The sequence below is a fragment of the Drosophila virilis genome, chromosome 2, assembly GCF_030788295.1.
Source record: "Drosophila virilis strain 15010-1051.87 chromosome 2, Dvir_AGI_RSII-ME, whole genome shotgun sequence".
NCBI lineage: Eukaryota > Metazoa > Arthropoda > Insecta > Diptera > Drosophilidae > Drosophila > Drosophila virilis.
The window spans coordinates 11,060,886-11,080,194 of NC_091544.1; the positions used below are offsets into that span (position 1 = coordinate 11,060,886).

The following is a 19,309-nucleotide window of genomic DNA, read 5'->3' on the forward strand; positions in this document are numbered from 1 at the left end:
GACGTAAGTCATTTTGCTCACAATAAGAAATATAATTAAACTCATATAGACCTACATTAAGGAATGTCGCAATGCAAATGGAATTTATGGTGGAAAATAGTTATTTCTTATTATTTGGTAAAATGCGCTTGTTTGTTATTAAATATTCTAATAATTGAATTAAATTTAAAAATTAACGTTTCTATTTGTTATCGATACATGTTTTTCGTATAACAGCTCTGACTGTAATATGCAATATTATGACACAACCATAAACATATCGACGCATCCCATAAATCGCAAATTATTATTCATTATATCGATACACTCACATGATTCAATCATCGTTAACTTGCGATTCATCGATATAATAAGTATCAACAATCCCCACTTCCTTGCCGAAGGACAACAGAAATAGACGGCAGACATATACAATTTTCATTTTTGTGTTTCTGTTAAGATCTAAACACATTTTCAATCCAATTGGACAACTAGCAAGAACCGTTAGTGTTTCAAAGATGCTCTGGTGGCGCCAGTCCAAATAGATGCAGATGCCGCTGCACTTGCAACAGTACATAGCCGAAAAATGAACAATTTGGTGAGTGTGGTGTGTGTATGCGTGCATTGGGTGGGTGAGGTGGGTGTGTATAGGTGTTGGCGTGCATGTATACGTCTGTGTATTGAGACTTAATGTGTTTGTGTTTGTGCGGCTGCTGAAACCTGATTACAGGAACACGTCAAGCACTTTTATCCAGAAAACTACAAATTGGATCTCTCGGAGACAATGAAGGCGGCACTATCCAAGGGCCCTGTGGGCGGGAACGTGGTCAATGCAGTTAGCAGCAACAGTGGCAGCAGCAGCAGCAACATCACCAGCTCGATGGGCGCACCAACACACAGCGATATGTTGCAACAACAGCCGAACGCCGGCGTTGGCTATGTGACCGAGAAGCTCTACATGCTGCTGCAGCTATATCTGCAGAATAAAGGCTGGAATCCAAGCGCAGAGCTGCTGCAGTGCTTCAGCGATCTCAAGGATAATGCGATGCTGCCCAGCGCCGCCTACTTACAGTAAGTAAAGCCAGTAACCTACTTTTATGCGAATACAAATATTTTGCCATCCTCCCTGCAGAGTACTGGCCAATCGACTAACGTTGGACTCACAGGGCAGGCTTATACTGCGCGACAATGGCAAAATTGTGCTGCCCTTTGAGCACTTTGCTAACGCGGTCATGCTGAAGCACATGTCGGGACCACATGGTCTGCATCTCAGCGTGGATGCCACAGTACGTGCTGTCATTGAGTCCTACACAATTGGACGGGATCAGTTCGGTATGGAGAAGGAATTCATCATCGAGGTTGTGCAGTCATGCCCCAGTCCTGCTTGTCGCTACTACAAGAATCACATGGGCATATCACCGATGCCGTTTATGGAGCAACAATATCCGGGCGTTAATACTCCTGATTTCTTGCAGCGTCTCTCGCATCTACCACCAAGCGCAGCAGCAGGCAGTGCTGCGGTGAGCTCAGCAGCTTCCAGCGCTGCTGCTGGCGTCGCCAGTGGCAGCAACAATGCTGTTCCAGTAGAGATTGATTTGTCAAAATCGAGCGGCTCCAAGGTGCCGCCACAGTTGCAGCACTTAACCAAGCAGCAGCAGAGCAGCATACAGTCGCAGCTGTCACAAATAAGTGCAGCCGCTGCTGCAGCACATCATCAGCAACAACAGCAACAACAACAGCAGCAACAGCAGCAACAACAGCAGCAGCAGCAGCAGCAACAGCAGCAGCAGCAGCAACAGCAAGCACAGGCTCAAGCCCAGGCAAAACACCAGCAACAGCTGACAGCTGCATTGATTCAACAGCAGAATCGTGTGCTTGCCCAGCAGAGCCTGGAGAAGCTTAGCAATTTGAGCGCTTTGGAGAAGCAACGTGTATTTGCACAATTGGATCCCAAACACTTTGATCCAATGGCAGTTGCCGCAGCTGCAGCCAATTTGCAAATTCAAGGCATGATGCAGTCGCAAGCTGTGGCCGCGGCTGTGGCCTCCAATCAACAGCAACCAATACCGCTAGCTACGAGCAACTCTTCGGCAACGGTCAGCTCCAGCGTTAGCGCGCAGGTGCATAATACACATCATTCGTTACCGCCGCCTTCGCAGTCGCCGCACTCGTCGTCATCGTCTTCCTCGCACTCTTCGATGGATCAGCTACCGCACAAAAATATTTCGGAATCATTGAGGTTAGTTTTTATTGTTATATCGTTCGCTCACTTAAGTCTAGTTCTTTCTTTCTGACTAGATCCAATCTGGACTCGATTGAATCGAACAAGGATCTGTTGGCACTGCACAATGGCGCCTGGGCCAGCCACGATGCCAATCGCATAGATCACATGACTGTTAGCCAGGACAAGATTGTGCGCATTTTCTCGGAGCTAATGCGTAACATGTCGCGCATGAAGACTTACATACGCCCCTCAATGTGCAAGCCCTATGGCAAACAGAGCGAGAGTCTGCAGAAGAGTAAGTTAATCTGGTTAAGTAGCTGTTCAACTAAAACAACTTACTCGTCGCCCACAGCTCTCATGGATACTATTCAAATTGTGCAAACTTTGCGTAATTGCTTGCCGGCACCTCACATTCCAGTTTCGTCCTGGAAAAGCGAGAGCGAGGGTAGCGTTGGTGTTGGCGCGGGCGTAGGTGTGGGCGTGCCTCCAGGCTTGGGCATGAATGCGCTTGGCTTGCAATCCGGTAGAGTGGACAACTTGCACTAAGTGGATCCAAGGCGAAAAACGTAGTTGAATCGCAGCAAAATACATTAGGTAATGTCTTAATATTCCCCGCGATTCCAAGCATCAATACAGTATTTATATAGACTAGATTATCATCTTCATAGGCTTGGCTCATGGTTTTCCAATCAACTATTATGTGCCATGTTCAACACAAGACTTGATTTCATTTTAATATTTGACTGATTTTCATAAAACAATGTCACTAGCTAAAAGTGGTGCATCACTTTTAGATTGTGTCACACGTCTAAGATTAAGCAGCACTCCAATGTCCAATCCATACCTATAAGAGTTGTTTATTTTCTTCATTTACTTACTTACTTTGTTTTCATTTTTGATTCGGCATAAACGAAATTGACAAAGCATATTAATTCAATTGGCAAAAAGTCTGTGATATTTAAATTATGTTTAAATCAGCAACTAAACAAAAACATACCTAAATTTAATTAATTTATAATTGTGTGCCCTTTGTTGTGTAAACTACAATTTACTTTGTGCAATATTACAAAGTGTCTCACTATTTACCTATTTATTCTTAATCACTTTTGTGCAATTGAAAACTTTTCACTCATATCAACAGAGCGTAGCATTAAATCAACTCAATAATATATTAATAAAGGCGTCCTGCCTATACTACATAATAAAGGATATTACATATTAGGCATATACACGCGTACACATACAATTAAATAAGATATTTTGCTAGATTATGTCGTGAATAGAAACAAACGTTTCAAGCAACGAGAAGTTGTATTAATTTTTAAGCAGCAAATGGGTTGTAATTCGACTACATACATTCTTACGCATAAGCTTATATTATATTTTATTCCATGCCCACACACATTGAATTAACGAATTCGTATCAAGCAGTATTAACCAGAAATAAAGACACAAGCAAGCCCTTAATAATTACCTAACTAAAATGAAACAATTAAAAGAAACGGTACATATATATATTATTGCATAATATCGCTTAATGTTTACCTGTCCAATCAAATAAAGATAAATATTTTATTCTAATCCAAATATGTACATCAGAATGTTTTAAATTGTGCGCACAATCTTTTATAACTTAGTTGGCAACGCCGTCATCTGCATTGTTGATATTAATAAAAACATCGATATTTATAGCATTTGTGAGATCAGAAATATCGTATGCACATTTAATTATCGATACATGCAATCGATATCAACTTCCCTACCGTCTGTGCTTGAGCACTGCGTTTTTCGTTGATAATTTTTTAAAATTAAGTTTTAACGTATTTATTTAGTAATTTATTCGTTTAAAATAGTTGCAAAGTGCTTAACAAAGATACCACAACGTTTTGCTTTATATTTTATGTACTTTCGTGTGCGCGCTTTGTGTGAAAATGTGAAAAACATTGCCGAAGGTATTGGTAATTGGAGAACGTTTTTTCTATTATTTTATCTCCTCCTCTTCCGCTTCGTTTTGTGTAGTGCTACGCTCTTTGTGCTCCTGCTCCCACCAACCAAATGCGTGCTACTTGCTAGTGTGTGTGAAAATAAATAACAAAAAAGTTGCGCACTGCAAATAAAACTAAAACCCAAAATGCAAATGTGTCTTTACCAAAAACTAATTGTTGAGTTTCCAACAACATGAAAATGATAGCAGACGCTCCCCCAATACGGTGCCGAGCTGGCATATTTTGCTACGCGACGCCGTCAATTTGTGGGATAATCAACGGCCGCGAACTACTCGCTCTGTGCAAGGAATTTACAACAACAAAAACAATGTTTTGTGCGCGCTTAGAGAACAATAATGAAATGTGCAACTATAGCTTTACAAGTTATACTGATATGAAGTGAGCTCGTTGAGTAGGCAACAAATTTCGTTGTGAGTTACACAGCATCTTTAAACATATGGCAGTACATATGTGTACGTATGTATACGTCCGAAGTCCAATGGGACGTGTTGATAACCATATTTGTGATTATGCGTAGATTTTATTTTATTTTTTTTTTTACTAATAATCGTGCTTTAACTATATGCCGGCTGCGTGCTACATGTAACTGTAATTGTTATTGCAACGGTATCTGTTCATTGTAATTAAAAGTTTCCAATTGTTCATAACCTAGGACACATTCCATAGTGCGCCTGTTGTTGTTGCACATAAAGCAACCATGCATGTAAATTCAAACGTACGCTTAAATTAAAAACTAAACAAAATGGCAGTTGGTGGAGCACGCAGCAACGTTCTTGGGTGTGAGCGCCGGACACTCGCTCAGAGAGAGAGAGAGAGCAAGAGAGAGAGAGAGGCGAACGAGTGAAGTAGCGAGTGTTGCTCGTGTCTTGAGTTAACGTGGAAAGTGTTTGTCTGTGTAATAACATGTGTGTGTATGTGTAGGGTATGTTGTGTGTGTATGAATGTGCGTGTAACAAAGTGTGGAGTAAGAAGATGGAGCACAAGATATATAAAAACAAAATGCGAGCGTGTAAAAACAACAATAAATGCCACAATATAATACTCGAAAACATTTTTAATTGTTTGTGTTTTAGTGTTTCTCAACAGCAGTGAATATAACTGTTGTGTGCATCAACAGTGACGACAAATGTGTGAAGCTGTATGTGTGCGTGTGCATGTATGCTGAAAGAAAAACAACACACAAATAGGAAAAAATCAAACCAAGAAGAAACAGAAACAGCCAAATATATATGTATATATAGAAATTGATGTAAAGTTTAGCGGCAACAACACAACATAACTAATGTACGGCGTGAAAATGCTGCAGCTACTGCTGGTACGGCTGAAAAAATGACCGATGAGCGCAACGGTAACGGCAATAAGAGCAATATCCACAGCAGCAACAGCAGTCCGACGAGCATCGCCAGCACTAGCACCAGCCACAACAACAACAACAACAATAATAATAATAATAGTAGTAGCGGTAACAGTACAAGCGGCAGCAGCAACAACAACAACGAGCTCTTAATTGCAGAGGCGGCTGCAAAGTTTTTACTCAAAAATGGTATAAACGGGACAAACACAGCAGCAGCAGCAGCGGCAGCAACACTGCTAACAGCAGCTGCAGCTGCTGTCACATTTCAACTGCCCGCCGCACCAGAGCTGAAGCCAACATCAGCAGCAGCACCTACAGCAACAGCAACAACTTTAGCTACATCCTCAACAGCAGCAACATCCAATGGCACCTCGCCCACATTATCATCGACTAAAACTAACAGCAGCAGCAACAGTAGCAGCTCAAGTCTCACAATGGCGACGGCCTCTGCTACGGCGCTCCTTGCCGCCGCTGCCGGCGTTGCAGCTCCAAAAGCAACCGCCGATGTTATGGCCGGTGTATTGGACTATAGCGCACTGAATGGGCCCAGTGCCACCGCCACAAAGAGCAGCAAATTTGGCGGTACAGGCAACGGAAGCAGTAGCTTTGATATGGGCAGGCATCCGATATCAACGCACAGCAACAATAGCATGTCCGGCTATGGAGGACGACTGCAGTTTTTTAAAGGTCAGTAAAGAAGTCGCCATATTTCCAAGTCAAGGCGGACACTGCACAAAACCAATACACTCTATCAATATATACATTGATAATAGTTCTTCCATTCCATATAGACGTTTTTATATTTAATCTAAACTGCTCTTTCTTTATTTTAAACAACATTTAAAACTAATGCTATATGTTGCAGATGGTAAATTTATATTGGAATTGGCACGTGCTAAGGACGGCGATAAGAATGGTTGGGTATCAGTGCCGCGCAAGCCATTTCGTACGCCATCGGCAGCTACATCGGCTACGGTAACGCCCACGTCGGCAGTGACAACAACGTATCCAAAGAACGAAAATTCCACATCGTTAAGCTGTAAGTGGGCCAGAGCAATAAACATATACAAGAGTTCGATCTTAACAAATTTTATAATTGCAGTTTCGGATGACAATAGCTCCATACAGTCATCGCCTTGGCAGCGTGACCAACCCTGGAAGCAGACGCGACCGCGTCGTGGCATCTCCAAAGAACAGTCGCTCTATTACCAGCGTCCCAGGTACAATGTGCTTAGCCAAAGTGCGCGACAGGCTGCGATGCGTAAGCGACGTCGTCCGTACGAGCCAACGCTCGCTAGCGAGGATCATCATTCGATTTTTGAGCGTGTTTCCACGCACGAAAATGGCGATGAGACGCTAAAGGCTATAGAAGCTGATGCAAAAGCGGCGGAAAAACAGTCGGATGAGATTAAAGCAGTAGCAATCAAAGAGGAACTGAATGAGGACAAAACAGAGTCGGAATCAAAGGCGTGTTCCAATGCTAGTAATGAATCGAATAATGATGCAGTTAAAGCGGGGGCAACCATGGAGAAAATGAACACAAGCGAAGATGAGGATGCTATGTCGGTGACAGTGGACGACGGGACGGCCCCAACGAGCGATAGCTTGGTAAACGGCACTGCGAGTGAACTGAATGGCGATCTCAAGGCCCACACAAAGTGTGAGGCAGGCAGCGAGATTGACACAAGGACATCAGCAGCAGCAACAACATCAACATCAACGATGAAGACGACAGACATAAGACTTAAAAAGCAGAAACCCAGAGCTAAGCTCAATAGCATCATACAGAAACTAATTGATGGCGTGCCTGCGCGCCTCGAGCAATTGTCAAAGACACCAGCGACGGCGGCAACAGCATCAGTAATGGCGTCAACAGCAGAGCGAAGCAGCAGCAACAGCAGCGGTGGCGGAGCCATCGGTAGTCTAAGTCACTCCTTGGCGCACAAGGTACGTGACCAGTTCACAGTTGATTCTATACGAATTAGAAATTGCTCTAGTTTATGAATATTCCTTAGCTTTTCCCGGCTCATACTATATCTTTTGATTTTCAGGTCTCGCCGCCATCGTCGGCAGCGGCTGCCAGCCGTCTAGTCGAATATCATCATCAGCATGTGTCTCCGCGCAAGCGAATATTGCGTGAATTCGAGAAGGTATCGCTGGAGGATAACAATGGTTGCGTGAACAATGGCAGTGGGGTAGGTGGAGGCAGTAGCGGCGGTGCCGGTGGTAAGCGTAGCCGCGCCAAAGGCAGTTCAACAACCGGCGCTGTAGCCAGTAAGTCGATGCCCATGAATCTGGCACCGCCACAGGCCAAAGCGCTGACTACGGCCACAACTACAACAACGGCAGTAGCAGCAGTGGCTGCCCCAACGCAACCAACCCGACTGAATAGCTCCTATAGCATACATTCGCTGCTGGGCGGCAGCGGTAGCAGCTCCTCCTCGAAGAAGAGCCACGATCAGCCGGCCACAATAATCAGCAATGTGCATCATCCGCATCATCATTCATTGTACGCCAGCTCCGCAAGCTATCCACGCGCGCTGCTCAACTCACCCAAGTCACCGGAAATGGGCAGCAGCAACGGAGGCAAATCACCGTCACATGCGGTTAGCAAGAAGCAACGTTCGCCGCCTTATGCCGCTGCGGGATCGCCGCTGCCTATCGACTATGGACGACGCACACCCCCAGACAGCTATAAGTTGGCACAGGCGCATGCACAGCATCTACAGCATCATTCCTTCTATGCGCCTTATGTAGGCGCTGCTGTTTCGCCGCACATTCCACAGGCAGGCGGCGGCGGCGGCGGCACACGTGACCTGCTATCGCCACCGCGCTCATCAAGCGCTTCGCCACGTGAGCCTGCCGCCACTGCCAATACGCCGCACCGCACTGTGCCCAAGAAGACTGCATCGATACGACGCGAATTCGCCTCACCAACGGCCAGCAATAGCAACAGCAGCAGCACGGCGAACAGTTGCCCCTCGCCAGGCGAGCGCAGCACATCGTCGCCGGAACGGCGGCATCTTCAACTGCAGCGTGGCTCGCCTAGCGCTGCTGCAGCTGCAGCTGCTGGTTCGCCCTTGCACTATTACATGTATCCGCCGACGCAGCTGAATGGAAGCGGCACGGCTAGTCCGCATGGAATAGCAACCAATGCAACACCTACAACAAGCAGTGCAGCAGTGGCCGCAGCTGCTGCGGCTGCTGCAGCTGCATACATTCCATCGGTAGTCTCGCCCTCGCTCTACCATCCGTACATATCGACGCTTGCCGCGCTGCGGCATAATCCGCTGTGGGTGCAGCATTATCAGGCGGGTGCATCGCCACTGCTGCCACCACCGCCACCACATCCACATTCGCACCCACAGACGAGTACCGCGGTCGGAGCGCGATTATCGCCACAATCGCCGTATCATCCTTTTGGCTACAATAATGTAAATGCGGCTGCTGTTGCCGCCGCAGCGGCTGCAGCAGCCTCTGCTTTTGGGCAGCCAACATCGAATCCGCATCTGGGACATCCAACGCATCCAGCGGCGATAGCACATCATAATACGCCGCCTACACATTTGGCCGAGCACAGAACGCACACGCCAAAACTGACTGATATTTGTACTGACCAAATGTCTGCAGCGTCCAGTCATCGCACCACCGTCTCCAGCTCATCGGTCAGCTCTAGTGCGTCCGTAACGGCTGCAGGTGCTGCGCACGGTGGCGGTGTCAGCAGCGGCCCCGACTCAGTACAATCCGCAATGTTTCAAAATAGTAGTCTAAGGAATGAACTAAGTTCAGGTGAGCCCCATTGAGAGATTTACAAAGCTTTGATATACAAATTAATATTCTTTTATTTCAGACTTACCACTGAATCTGTCAAAACACTGAGACATACGAGCCCCCACTCCAGCATTCCCCATGGCCCCTTCCATCCCAGCTGCTTCAGTGTCTGTGGGCAACCCCTCGAGTTAAGTACATTATTGCACTAGTAGCGCTTAAGACGACATTCAAACCACACTACACACATAAAATTATTACATAAGTTAGCTGCTATTTATTAGTTGTAACTCAATTGTTTTGCATTAAGTTAGCTAGGGTTTATTCTAAGGCCGAGAGACAATTCAAACAACAACAACAAAAAATAGGAAACTGCGAGCTCATCGAAATAAATTTTAGAATGTTTTCAAAATCGTTCGAAAACTATTTATGCAATCAGTTAGGAGTATAAATAAACAACTAAATTATTTGGCCGTCATATTCAATAACCAAACTTAAGAGTAAATTTATATAATATATATATATTTTTTTAAATTCCCATAGGATGCACGTCTTAAAGAATCTCAAAAAAATATTTAAAGGCCGTTATATCAATGTCCAGTTGCAACAAAAAAAAAATAATACATTTGTTTCAACTGCTCATTGAAAGCTCGGGCATAAGATTTCTTATCAAAACATTTCCTTGAAACAGACTGAACCTTAAAATTTTTAGAGAGAAAATAAAAAACGGTAAAAAATTTAACATATACGACTGCATCTTACTTTTATATGCATGTGTGTATGTAACAAAACACTTTGAAAATAAGAAAAACTTAAAAAAAGCAAATCAGATTTTTAAAGAATGCGTGTGCCTTTGAACATGAAAATATATCTAGGGATTAAAAACGGAGAGTAAAGTACCACGAAAAAACTTACAAATTGAAATATTCACACATATACAAAACTGTTAACATGCATGTTATTCTAAACTGCATGCTTAACGGTATACCATACAAATGAGGTCCAAAATACAGATGCAAATTGCAAACAATTGACACTCGATTTTGTATTAAGTCCTGGCCATACTTATATTTTTTTATCTAATCTTGTAATTTATCATATTAGTAATCTCCTATTTCTTAAAATTGTAAATGAATATATAGCAAAATATTTTTGATTATATTTTGCTATGTTTTCATTTAATAATGAAAATACTATAAAATATATAGATATTTCAAATATATTATATTTAATTGAAAAGTTCAAGATTAAAGCTCGTTTGAATTGATCTTATTCCTTTCAATTGAAAGCACAGAGAATTTTCCTGTATGGCTGTACTTAATATAAAATGGTCAATATCGCCAACACAAGAATTGCAAAAATGTACAAAAAGAATGCTACGTCTACATATACAGAAAATATTTACAAGAAACACAGACCTATATTTCGTACAACTGAAACTAATACAAATAAATGAAAAGAATATATATTCCTAAAAGTAAAAAAGACAAAAAATATTTCTCATATTTTCTAAATTATTTATATAATACAAATGACTATTTATATGTTATGCTATAAGTAAAAATAGTTGTAATATTTGTAAATACAGTATTTTTACACCGACAACAATGTAAGAGCAACAGCAACAAATGAGTAAACAAATAACCCATATTTTTAATATACAACTATTTTTTTAGTGGATATTAACTTGATATATTGATGTATACACAATAATAAAATCTAAACGATTCCGTAACCTAAATAATTCCCAATGAACGCTGACATGTTATTCATAGTTAGCGTTACGTAAAAATGTAGATCAACATAAAATGAAAAATTCTTGAACTGATCCACCTAGGGTCTATAATATTTTGTTTTAAAATCATAATATTGGTACTGTGTACAACGTATTTGTTTGATGAAATTGTAGCGTTGTTTTGAATATATTTCATCCATTTGTTTATATGTAGATCGCTGGCAACGTCGATTTTTAAATGTACTGTGTGCATTCAAGACGCTGTTTGGCGAGGTTTTAAATACTAGAACCGCGAACCTAACTGAAATACGCGCGATAGGGTTATATAGTATAGTAAACACATATTGAATACTGCGTCGTCTATATGGTCATGAGATGAGTGTAAAGTAAATCGGAAACAAAACTAGTTTTAGAACAAATAATATATTTTATATACATGCATAAAACTGAAACTGAATTATTGATGTCAAATAAAATTTATACTAAATGATTTATAAAAACTTAAAAATTAATTGCAATTACGCTAGCGTTATTTCTAGTTATTCCTTGATTAACCTTAATATTTCATGAATGAGAATATTTGCAATTTCTTTCCACAAGTGGTAAGTTTAAAATTTCCTTTTAAAAAAAACTTGTATTTTCCTAGATCCATAGAATATTACCAAAGATAATACAAATGCCAAGATGTTGCTTTTAGAGGTACCTAATTTTCGAAGCACATGCAGCACATACGATTTTCATAAAGTGTTATCCGGCTGACCTATATCGAGATTATATTTTCATAAATTGTGTACTGAGCTTGGGTCAGAAAAGAACTGATAACTTTTTGTGCTGGTAGTTAAATAATTATTTTAAGTTGAACTATGGATTATATTATTATATGGGATATAATTTAAATTAAGATATATCAAAATACCTTATTTACTTGTATTTAAATGAGGAGGTTTTGGCGCCTGGGTTGGAGGTCAACTTGGAGGCCAAGAATTGGCCTTTCTAAAATTGATATTTCAAATTGACCGGAAATCATTATGCGCCTATAATATTCAGCTTTTACTTGGAATTTTGTAAACAGCCACAATTAGTTTAACCTTAACTCTCATATCACTTATTTACTTTTTATAAAAAGCTTATAGGGTATAAAGGTATTTAGTACCCACCTTGCAGCAAAAAAGACATGATCTTCCCACATGAAGAATATATAAGATATAAACATTAAATTTATATGAGGATGATGTAAAAGCTATCAGCCGAAACATACTGCACCATTACTTGAAAATCGCGATTCAAATAAATGTAAATATAATTTTGGGAGAGATCATGGTCGACGCAAGTAAACTACTAAAATCATTTTTTTCAGGAGCGACATTGAATCCAGTGAATAAACCCATGAACAAACATACTTTTGTGTATGCACACATCCCATCCATGTTCAACTTGCAATTGGGGGACCGAGCGACGAGGTATTGATCTCGTTTATCTTATCAATGTCCTACGAGGTATTTATATTGTCTTTGATTTTATAATGTGTAAAAGTTTCTTTGCAAATAATTGTATTTGAGTTGTGTAAAATTAACTCTACTTTAAGAAAACACAATCGATTTTGGTGTTGCATACAGTCTATTGAAGAAGCACATTTTATTTATTTTTGTTGTATGTTTCGGTTACATCACCTTTACATATGTATATATGTCGTGTATGCATGCATACATTTATGAATTACCCGGCGTAATTAATATATTTGATGCAATTGTTTTTCATGTATATATGTATTTAGTTCCTTTGAATTGCTTTCATCATTCATTCATATATATAAAATGCATTATAAGATAAGCATAAGATTACAAAAACCATTAGACAAAAAAAAATTGTTTCTTGCGATTGCATCAAAAGAGAATAATTGGAGTATAGTATAATAACTTATAATTTACAAAAAGTTACAAACTTAAATTTAATACATATAATAATAGGATACATTCAGAATAATTTGTATATGTCAGTGGTTTTTGTGTATGGGGGCATTTGTATGAAATCAAAGCCAATTGAAGAACAAAAAGAAAAACTTGAAAACACTTGTTACAATTTGACAAAAAAAGGAAAAATGAATAGGAGCAGTGTGGAACAACACAAGCATATAGACAGTTTATATATATTAATATATTGGGTATTTGTGTGTGTAAATTGGCCTAAAATAGTGAACACATAGTTTCTAACTCAGTTAAATGGTTTTTATAAAAAATTGTACTACAACTTTTCTGGAAACGGAAACACAGAAATGTGGACAAAAAGTTACAGTAGCTGCGGATTTTGTTTTAAGATAAATTGGTCAGGGTTCTATCTGAATTGGGTGAAGTAAGCGCTACATCTTTCTGGCTGCATTTGTAATTAAAAGCAAGTGGATTCCGATAGAATGAAGTCTTCTTCTAGGGTCACATCAAAATCATGTCCCTTTTTATTTTAAGTCACAAGACGGATCAGACCTATAATAATCCTCATGCAATGCTTACAATACAAGCACAATTTTGCGTTTTGCCAATTAATCAATAATACACAACATTTGTAGTGTTTGCTATAATCTGGATATGATGTATAATTTGCTGTCAGATCCACGCTTTCAAAAAACACCCCGAGATTATCATATTTCAAAAAACCATAAAACACAAAAGGTGTTTTTGTTGTTGCTTGTTATTGCAACAAAATTAGAAAGAAAAAAACAATAGAGTACATAGTAACCTTAATAATTATAATAAGCGTACAACTTAACCAATGCAAAAAAGTTAGACGCTTAGATTAAATATATATAATAATAGGATACATTCATCATAATTTGTATAGGTGTGGTAAATCAAAAGCAACAAAAGAACGAAATAATTTGGAAACACTCTTACAAGTTGAAAACAAAACATTACAGAAAAGAAAAAATTATTGGAGCACTTATGGAGCGACAGAAGCGTATGGGCTGATAACCTTTCTAAATTAGTGTAGGTGTATGGGTGTGTGTGTGTGTTTGTGTGTGTGTGGGTGTATTGGCCTTATATAGTGAACACATAGTTTTGAACTCGGTATTATGTATTATATAAAAAATTGTACTACGCCTCATCCGGAAACGGAAACATAGAAATGTAGACCGAAAAGTAACAGGAGCTGCGGATTGTGAGGGAGTGTGTCTGTCTGTGTGCATTTGTTTTTATCTCGCAATAAAAAATTATAGTCGTTTGCGACTGCATTTTGCAGTTTACTGTTTGTTGTTTTTAGAGAAATTGTGCGAGGCCCAATTGAGTGAAGTCTTCCACGAATTGGCCAGAGCTTCACTGAATTTCGCTTGGAAATGTTTGCGCGCATTTTCCTCCGTGTAATCCAGCACCTGTTCAAATACATGTTAGATGCGTGCGTGATATATTTAAAGTGCATGGCTTACCAAAGTCTCACGTAAATAGTTTAAGTCCTTTTCGGAGGACAGTTCCGGCAGTCCCGTTGATATCATCATTGAGAACAGCGATAGTATAAGGCAGCCGTGTTTGCGTAATATTAAAAATGCCTAAAGTATAAATACGGAAGTGGTTTCTTAGGTGTTGTTAACCAGAACTTGAACGATGTTTCAACTTACACGCTCGCACAAAGTCTGAAAATAACAGAACTCTTTTGCCTCGCGATCGATACAGCCTTTGTTAATGACGTAGACAAAGTCATGTGTAAGCACAAAGGGCACACGTTCGCGACGCACACCAAACTTCTCCTTAAAGTGGCCCAAAATGTGGCCAAAGTCAATATGGAAGAGCTTTTGAAAGGGTAATATGTATAGCATGATTACTTTTACATACAAAATGTGATCCAATTTGCTTACCTGTCCGTTGCGCTTAACCATGATATTGTCAGAATGACGATCGGCTACGCCCAGCACGTATGTCGCAACGCAGTATCCAGCACAGCTGAGCGTAAACTCGTTAATGGCTTTGTTAAGTTTCTCGGGCGCCTTGTTGTGCTCCTTAAGCCAGCTGTAGAGCGAGCCCTTCTTAAATGGCGATGTTGCCGAAAACATGCCCTTTTCCTTTTGTATATTCGCAATTGTCTCCGAATGACGCACCACTTCAATCATGCCCAAACGTTGCTCCATGCTGATACAGTTGTAGATGTTCATGCGCAAATCCAATCTATCAAAACAGATATATTTGAGTTATTAATAAATCCCTTAGCTACCTTCAATCTAAAACGCACCCTTCACGCTTCCACAACTGATCCATGACGCGGAGCATTTGCAATGTAAGCATGTCCTGGCGAAGATCATCGCCGTTTTTAAATATGATGTACACATCGTTGGCCGTCTGATCGACGTTTTCGAAAACCACCCAGAGTGGTCGCATTTTGCTGTCCATCACCTTGCATTTATCGGGCGTCACGCGACTGCATCTGAAGCTCGGATTTAAGGGGTTTTGGATATTTTGGAAGACGCCGTTATTGTGCTCGTTGCGCAGGAACTTCTGAAGTACGTTGCGCACTTTCTCCTTGCTGCCCTTCTTAGCTATCACGGAGCCCTGCTTGAGCTTTTCCAGTACTTCGAGCTGTTTTCGCAGTGGTTTCACATGCTGTTTGCAACCTTTAAGATAAGCTTCTAGAAGCAGGCCAAAGCGAGTCTGCATACAGGGTGTTTGCATTTCGGATCGCAGATGCCAGAAAAAGTAGTGTCCTATGCGCTGATTGCGCAAGGCTCGCTCCAGCAAAAATATTACCAGATCGTTCTCCAAATACGACTCGTGCCTAATTGCCTGCACCAGCTGCAGTAGGTACAACAGCAGATCCTCATCCCTGCGAATAAATATACAGAAATTAGAGATCAATTTGTACGGACTCAATGGCGACTTACTTGAGATTATGCAGACACTTGATAGCAAATCCGCGTACTGCTGGATCGGGAAAGGCATAATCTAACAGCTCCAGCGAGCGTTCGATGGAGATAAGCGGCCACTGCTTGAGCAGATACCAAATGTCGGCCACATCATCACGGTCTTTCCAGTAGACGCAGTGCAACAGCACGGGCAGATCTTCTGGAAATTCGCGCAAAATATCGTTTCTGAAAACATAAATTATGATTAGTATATGGTAAGTCGATTGAAGATTACGCAACCTTAGTTAACTCACTTGCGCTCCCATATGGTATTCCGGTCTTGATCGACCATTTCGTAGATTTTATCTTTGCCCGAATAATTGGCTAGCAGGACACCAAGGAGTGTTTTCTCAGGGTCTGCGATTGGCTGTTGCTTATCGCGGTTGGCACGATCTTCTGCATATTGTAGCACCTCTTCCTCGCTTGGGTAGCAGACATCTTCATTGCTGCTGTCGTTGGCGCCCTGGTGGAATGTCAGATGCACCATGGCGCAACCGTCTTTGCGCGGATTCGACTCAACAGTGCCCAGAGGATAAAAGACATCATCCGATTGTATGTCGTCGGCATATGTCCAGGTGTATAGCGTTTGCCGTCCCTTGCGCAATTGGTTCTTGTAGTCAAAGAGCGTGGTATTGACCCAAGCCAATGGATTATTATTGTAAAAGACATCCTTGAGCGTGCTGCTGTTATTAGAAGATTTTTTCGAGCGCGACATTTTGGTTACCTCAAACACCACGATACACAGACGCGTCATGCGTGGCAGGTTACGCATTTGTATATCGAATTCCATCACATTATCATCAAATTGAAAGTCTTGCGAACTGCCACAACTGGATGCATCAACGCTGCGCTGGGCACACAGCTTGCGCTTGCCGTGATAGAGCCCAACATGGACACCCACTTTAAAAGCGCGTGCACGATCAAAGTTAACATTGGTGACGCCGTGTAGTGTTAATGTAAAGTTAACCTCCTCCAAATCCCACAACATTGTAATGGGCTTGTGCAGTGTCGCTGTGGTTTGCCGATCCGGCTTTGGTGGGCTCTTCAGGCCCAGACTTTGCTCACTGTAGTGATTGATGTAGGACTCGAGACGCAGCACCGACTGCAGAACCACATTCGGCACCGCCGCATCGGAGAGCGCCTCTTGTATGTACAGGAACTGTATCAGCGGATGATCACCAAACAGATACTCATCCCGGCCGCTCACCTTGAGTATATAGTCGGCGGCACGATCGTTCATCTTCATCTGTGAACGATTCATCTTCTGCAGTGTGCTGTCGATCAATGAGAGCGGAGTATCGTTCTCCACCACAGACAACGTGAACGTGCTCTGATCATTCTCGTTCTTGACGGCAATAAGAAATGCTGAGCTTGGATGTCTCTGTCGTATAAGTTCCGGCATGGTTGTCGAGTTTGCCAGTCGCAGTGGATGCTCGTAAAGTAAACGCTGTTGCCACGAATATTTCGATCGCTCTATTTTAATGTTATCGCAGATTAATGCCACTTTTGTACGAAAGTGATCCACCTCCGGTGTGCCCTGAGTGTTCTGATGATCGAACGACTTGCCAATGATATCAGTTACCATTTTGGTCAGCTCATAGTCGCTGGAAAAGGTTGTCGTATCCGTGCGTTCACCCAGACTCAACAGTCCAAAGTAGGGCTGCACCTCAAACAGACGCTTCGTCTCGTCCGTATATGGCTCGATGGTGTAGTGCGAGATGCCATATACCAGATAATCGCATGCATCCTTAATCAAATAGCCCAATGGGCCACATTTCGCCTGTGTCACCATTTCCACTTTAACCTCGCGTATGGTGGCCGTTGATTTGGCGACCAAATAGAGCATCAGCCCGTTGGGCATCAGGCATGTTAGATGGACAACGTCTGGCGGATCGTACTTCCAGAGATCAATCGCGAATCTGCTGCACATGTATTTGTCCTTTGAAAATGTCATATCGGCCATAGCTTATTTTGGATATATTTTAACTATATTTTAAATATATGTACATATGTACTTATAATTAAAGTAGCTACTCTCGCTCTCTCCTCTCTCTCTCTCTCTCTTTCTCTGGCGCCTTTTGTCGAACTCTCTTGATCTTTCGCTTGTCTTTCAATTGTTTCGAGTGCAGTATCGATTTTGTTTTTCCTTGTTATCAGCAAATATTCCTTTAATTCTTGTTGTCGTTGGTGCACATATTAAGTGCATATTGCTGTTGTTTTTGTTACTTTGCAGCTCTTTCCATTCAAATTAACGTCGCAGCCATCGCGTTCTCTGTATGGGAAATAAATCAAAAGGTGGCGCCGAGTTATTGCAAAAGCAAACAGATGGATATTAGCCGCCCACTTTGATAAGATGGCAGTGATTTAGAATATATATGCACATATATCGCACTTGAAAAACTTTGAAATGTTTAAATTAGCATCTATTCTAACATTCGGAAAAAAAATTATATATTTTTTTTTTAAAGATAATGGGCTTAGATTAATAAATTGAAATAATCATTAGAATAAACAATAGATGAGAAGATTTCATTGACTGAACTCGTAAATTTTGACATTTTAGCTCGCCGTATGGATTAAAGCTCCAAAAAGATTGACTTTATATTTAGTATGATTCATACATTATAGCTACAAATATGCACAGCGGGGAGGGGTTGCGGCGGCGACAATGGCAATGGCGAACAAGTCAAAAAATAAATTTGAAAATTGTATGGCGAAGTTGGCATACTCTATGCGCTGGCCAAAGTTACAATTCATTAGTAGTTAAAGTACCCCTTTTTTTATAATCTCGAACATAGTTTATATTAACAACCGAATGCACTTTATGGCTAAATTTGTATGGCCAACATTTGCGCACTACAGCATCATTGTCCCCAGTTGCAGCACAAAGCAGTTGTACTGCACACGGGTAAGGGCAAAGAGTCCATTAAGTTACGCGGCACGGCCTTTGACGTCGAAGTCTCATCTGTAAGTCGCGAAACTTTGAAATTATTATTGCATAGAACACAACAAAACGCAATTAAACTTTACAGCTGATTAATTTCTAATACATTTCAAACTTTTCCATTTGTTTTTATTGTTGTTTTTATTACCGAGTCTGTCTTCGCACACACGCATGACACACACATGCACGCATATAAATATGTACATATATAGTATATGTTTTTTGGGTGTGAGCTGCGCAAGCCTGCTAGTTGTGACCCGTCCAATGTTGCCCGCGCGCGGGCAAACACCAAATATTACTGCAGCACAAAAAACGCAATTAAACCGTTAATATTGTATTTTTTAAACTTTTTATTCTTCTTTTTATTTTGATGGCCTCTTTTCTCCTTGTTTACTTGTTGAAATAAATCCAGTGCTGTAT

At 41.1% G+C, this 19,309-nt stretch overlaps 3 protein-coding genes across 6 annotated transcripts; 2 read left to right on the plus strand and 1 right to left on the minus strand.

Moving 5' to 3' along the window:
- Window positions 1-346: 346 nt before the first annotated feature.
- On the plus strand, window positions 347-3,784 carry LOC6629988 (polycomb group protein Asx). 3 transcript variants are annotated; one of them, XM_015171498.3, is made up of 6 exons: window positions 347-577; window positions 710-1,050; window positions 1,112-2,218; window positions 2,278-2,498; window positions 2,556-2,797; window positions 2,851-3,784. In XM_015171498.3, the coding sequence occupies exons 1-5, from the start codon at window positions 566-568 to the stop codon at window positions 2,747-2,749; spliced, it is 1,875 nt and encodes a 624-aa protein (XP_015026984.1). In that variant the 5' UTR covers window positions 347-565; the 3' UTR covers window positions 2,750-2,797; window positions 2,851-3,784. The 3 variants fall into 3 exon arrangements, with proteins under 3 accessions (XP_015026984.1, XP_015026983.1, XP_002054170.1); XM_015171497.3 differs by having other exon boundaries at window positions 2,872-3,784; XM_002054134.4 differs by having other exon boundaries at window positions 2,556-3,784.
- Window positions 3,785-3,961: 177 nt separating this feature from the next.
- Window positions 3,962-11,075, plus strand: H (transcriptional corepressor hairless). Of its 2 annotated transcripts, none has more exons than XM_002054133.4 (6): window positions 3,962-4,155; window positions 5,283-6,250; window positions 6,429-6,602; window positions 6,666-7,510; window positions 7,615-9,352; window positions 9,414-11,075. In XM_002054133.4, the coding sequence occupies exons 2-6, from the start codon at window positions 5,539-5,541 to the stop codon at window positions 9,440-9,442; spliced, it is 3,498 nt and encodes a 1,165-aa protein (XP_002054169.3). In that variant the 5' UTR covers window positions 3,962-4,155; window positions 5,283-5,538; the 3' UTR covers window positions 9,443-11,075. The 2 variants fall into 2 exon arrangements, with proteins under 2 accessions (XP_002054169.3, XP_032294804.1); XM_032438913.2 differs by lacking the exon at window positions 3,962-4,155 and adding an exon at window positions 4,519-4,661.
- A 1,738-nt stretch (window positions 11,076-12,813) lies between these two features.
- On the minus strand, window positions 12,814-19,308 carry Pi3K92E (phosphatidylinositol 3-kinase 92E). Its single transcript, XM_015172112.3, has 8 exons — window positions 19,038-19,308; window positions 16,200-18,217; window positions 15,925-16,131; window positions 15,279-15,866; window positions 14,908-15,214; window positions 14,671-14,841; window positions 14,482-14,601; window positions 12,814-14,427 (listed from the first exon to the last, which is right to left on the minus strand). The coding sequence occupies exons 2-8, from the start codon at window positions 17,906-17,908 to the stop codon at window positions 14,299-14,301; spliced, it is 3,231 nt and encodes a 1,076-aa protein (XP_015027598.1). The 5' UTR covers window positions 17,909-18,217; window positions 19,038-19,308; the 3' UTR covers window positions 12,814-14,298.
- Between the last annotated feature and the right edge of the window lies 1 nt (window position 19,309).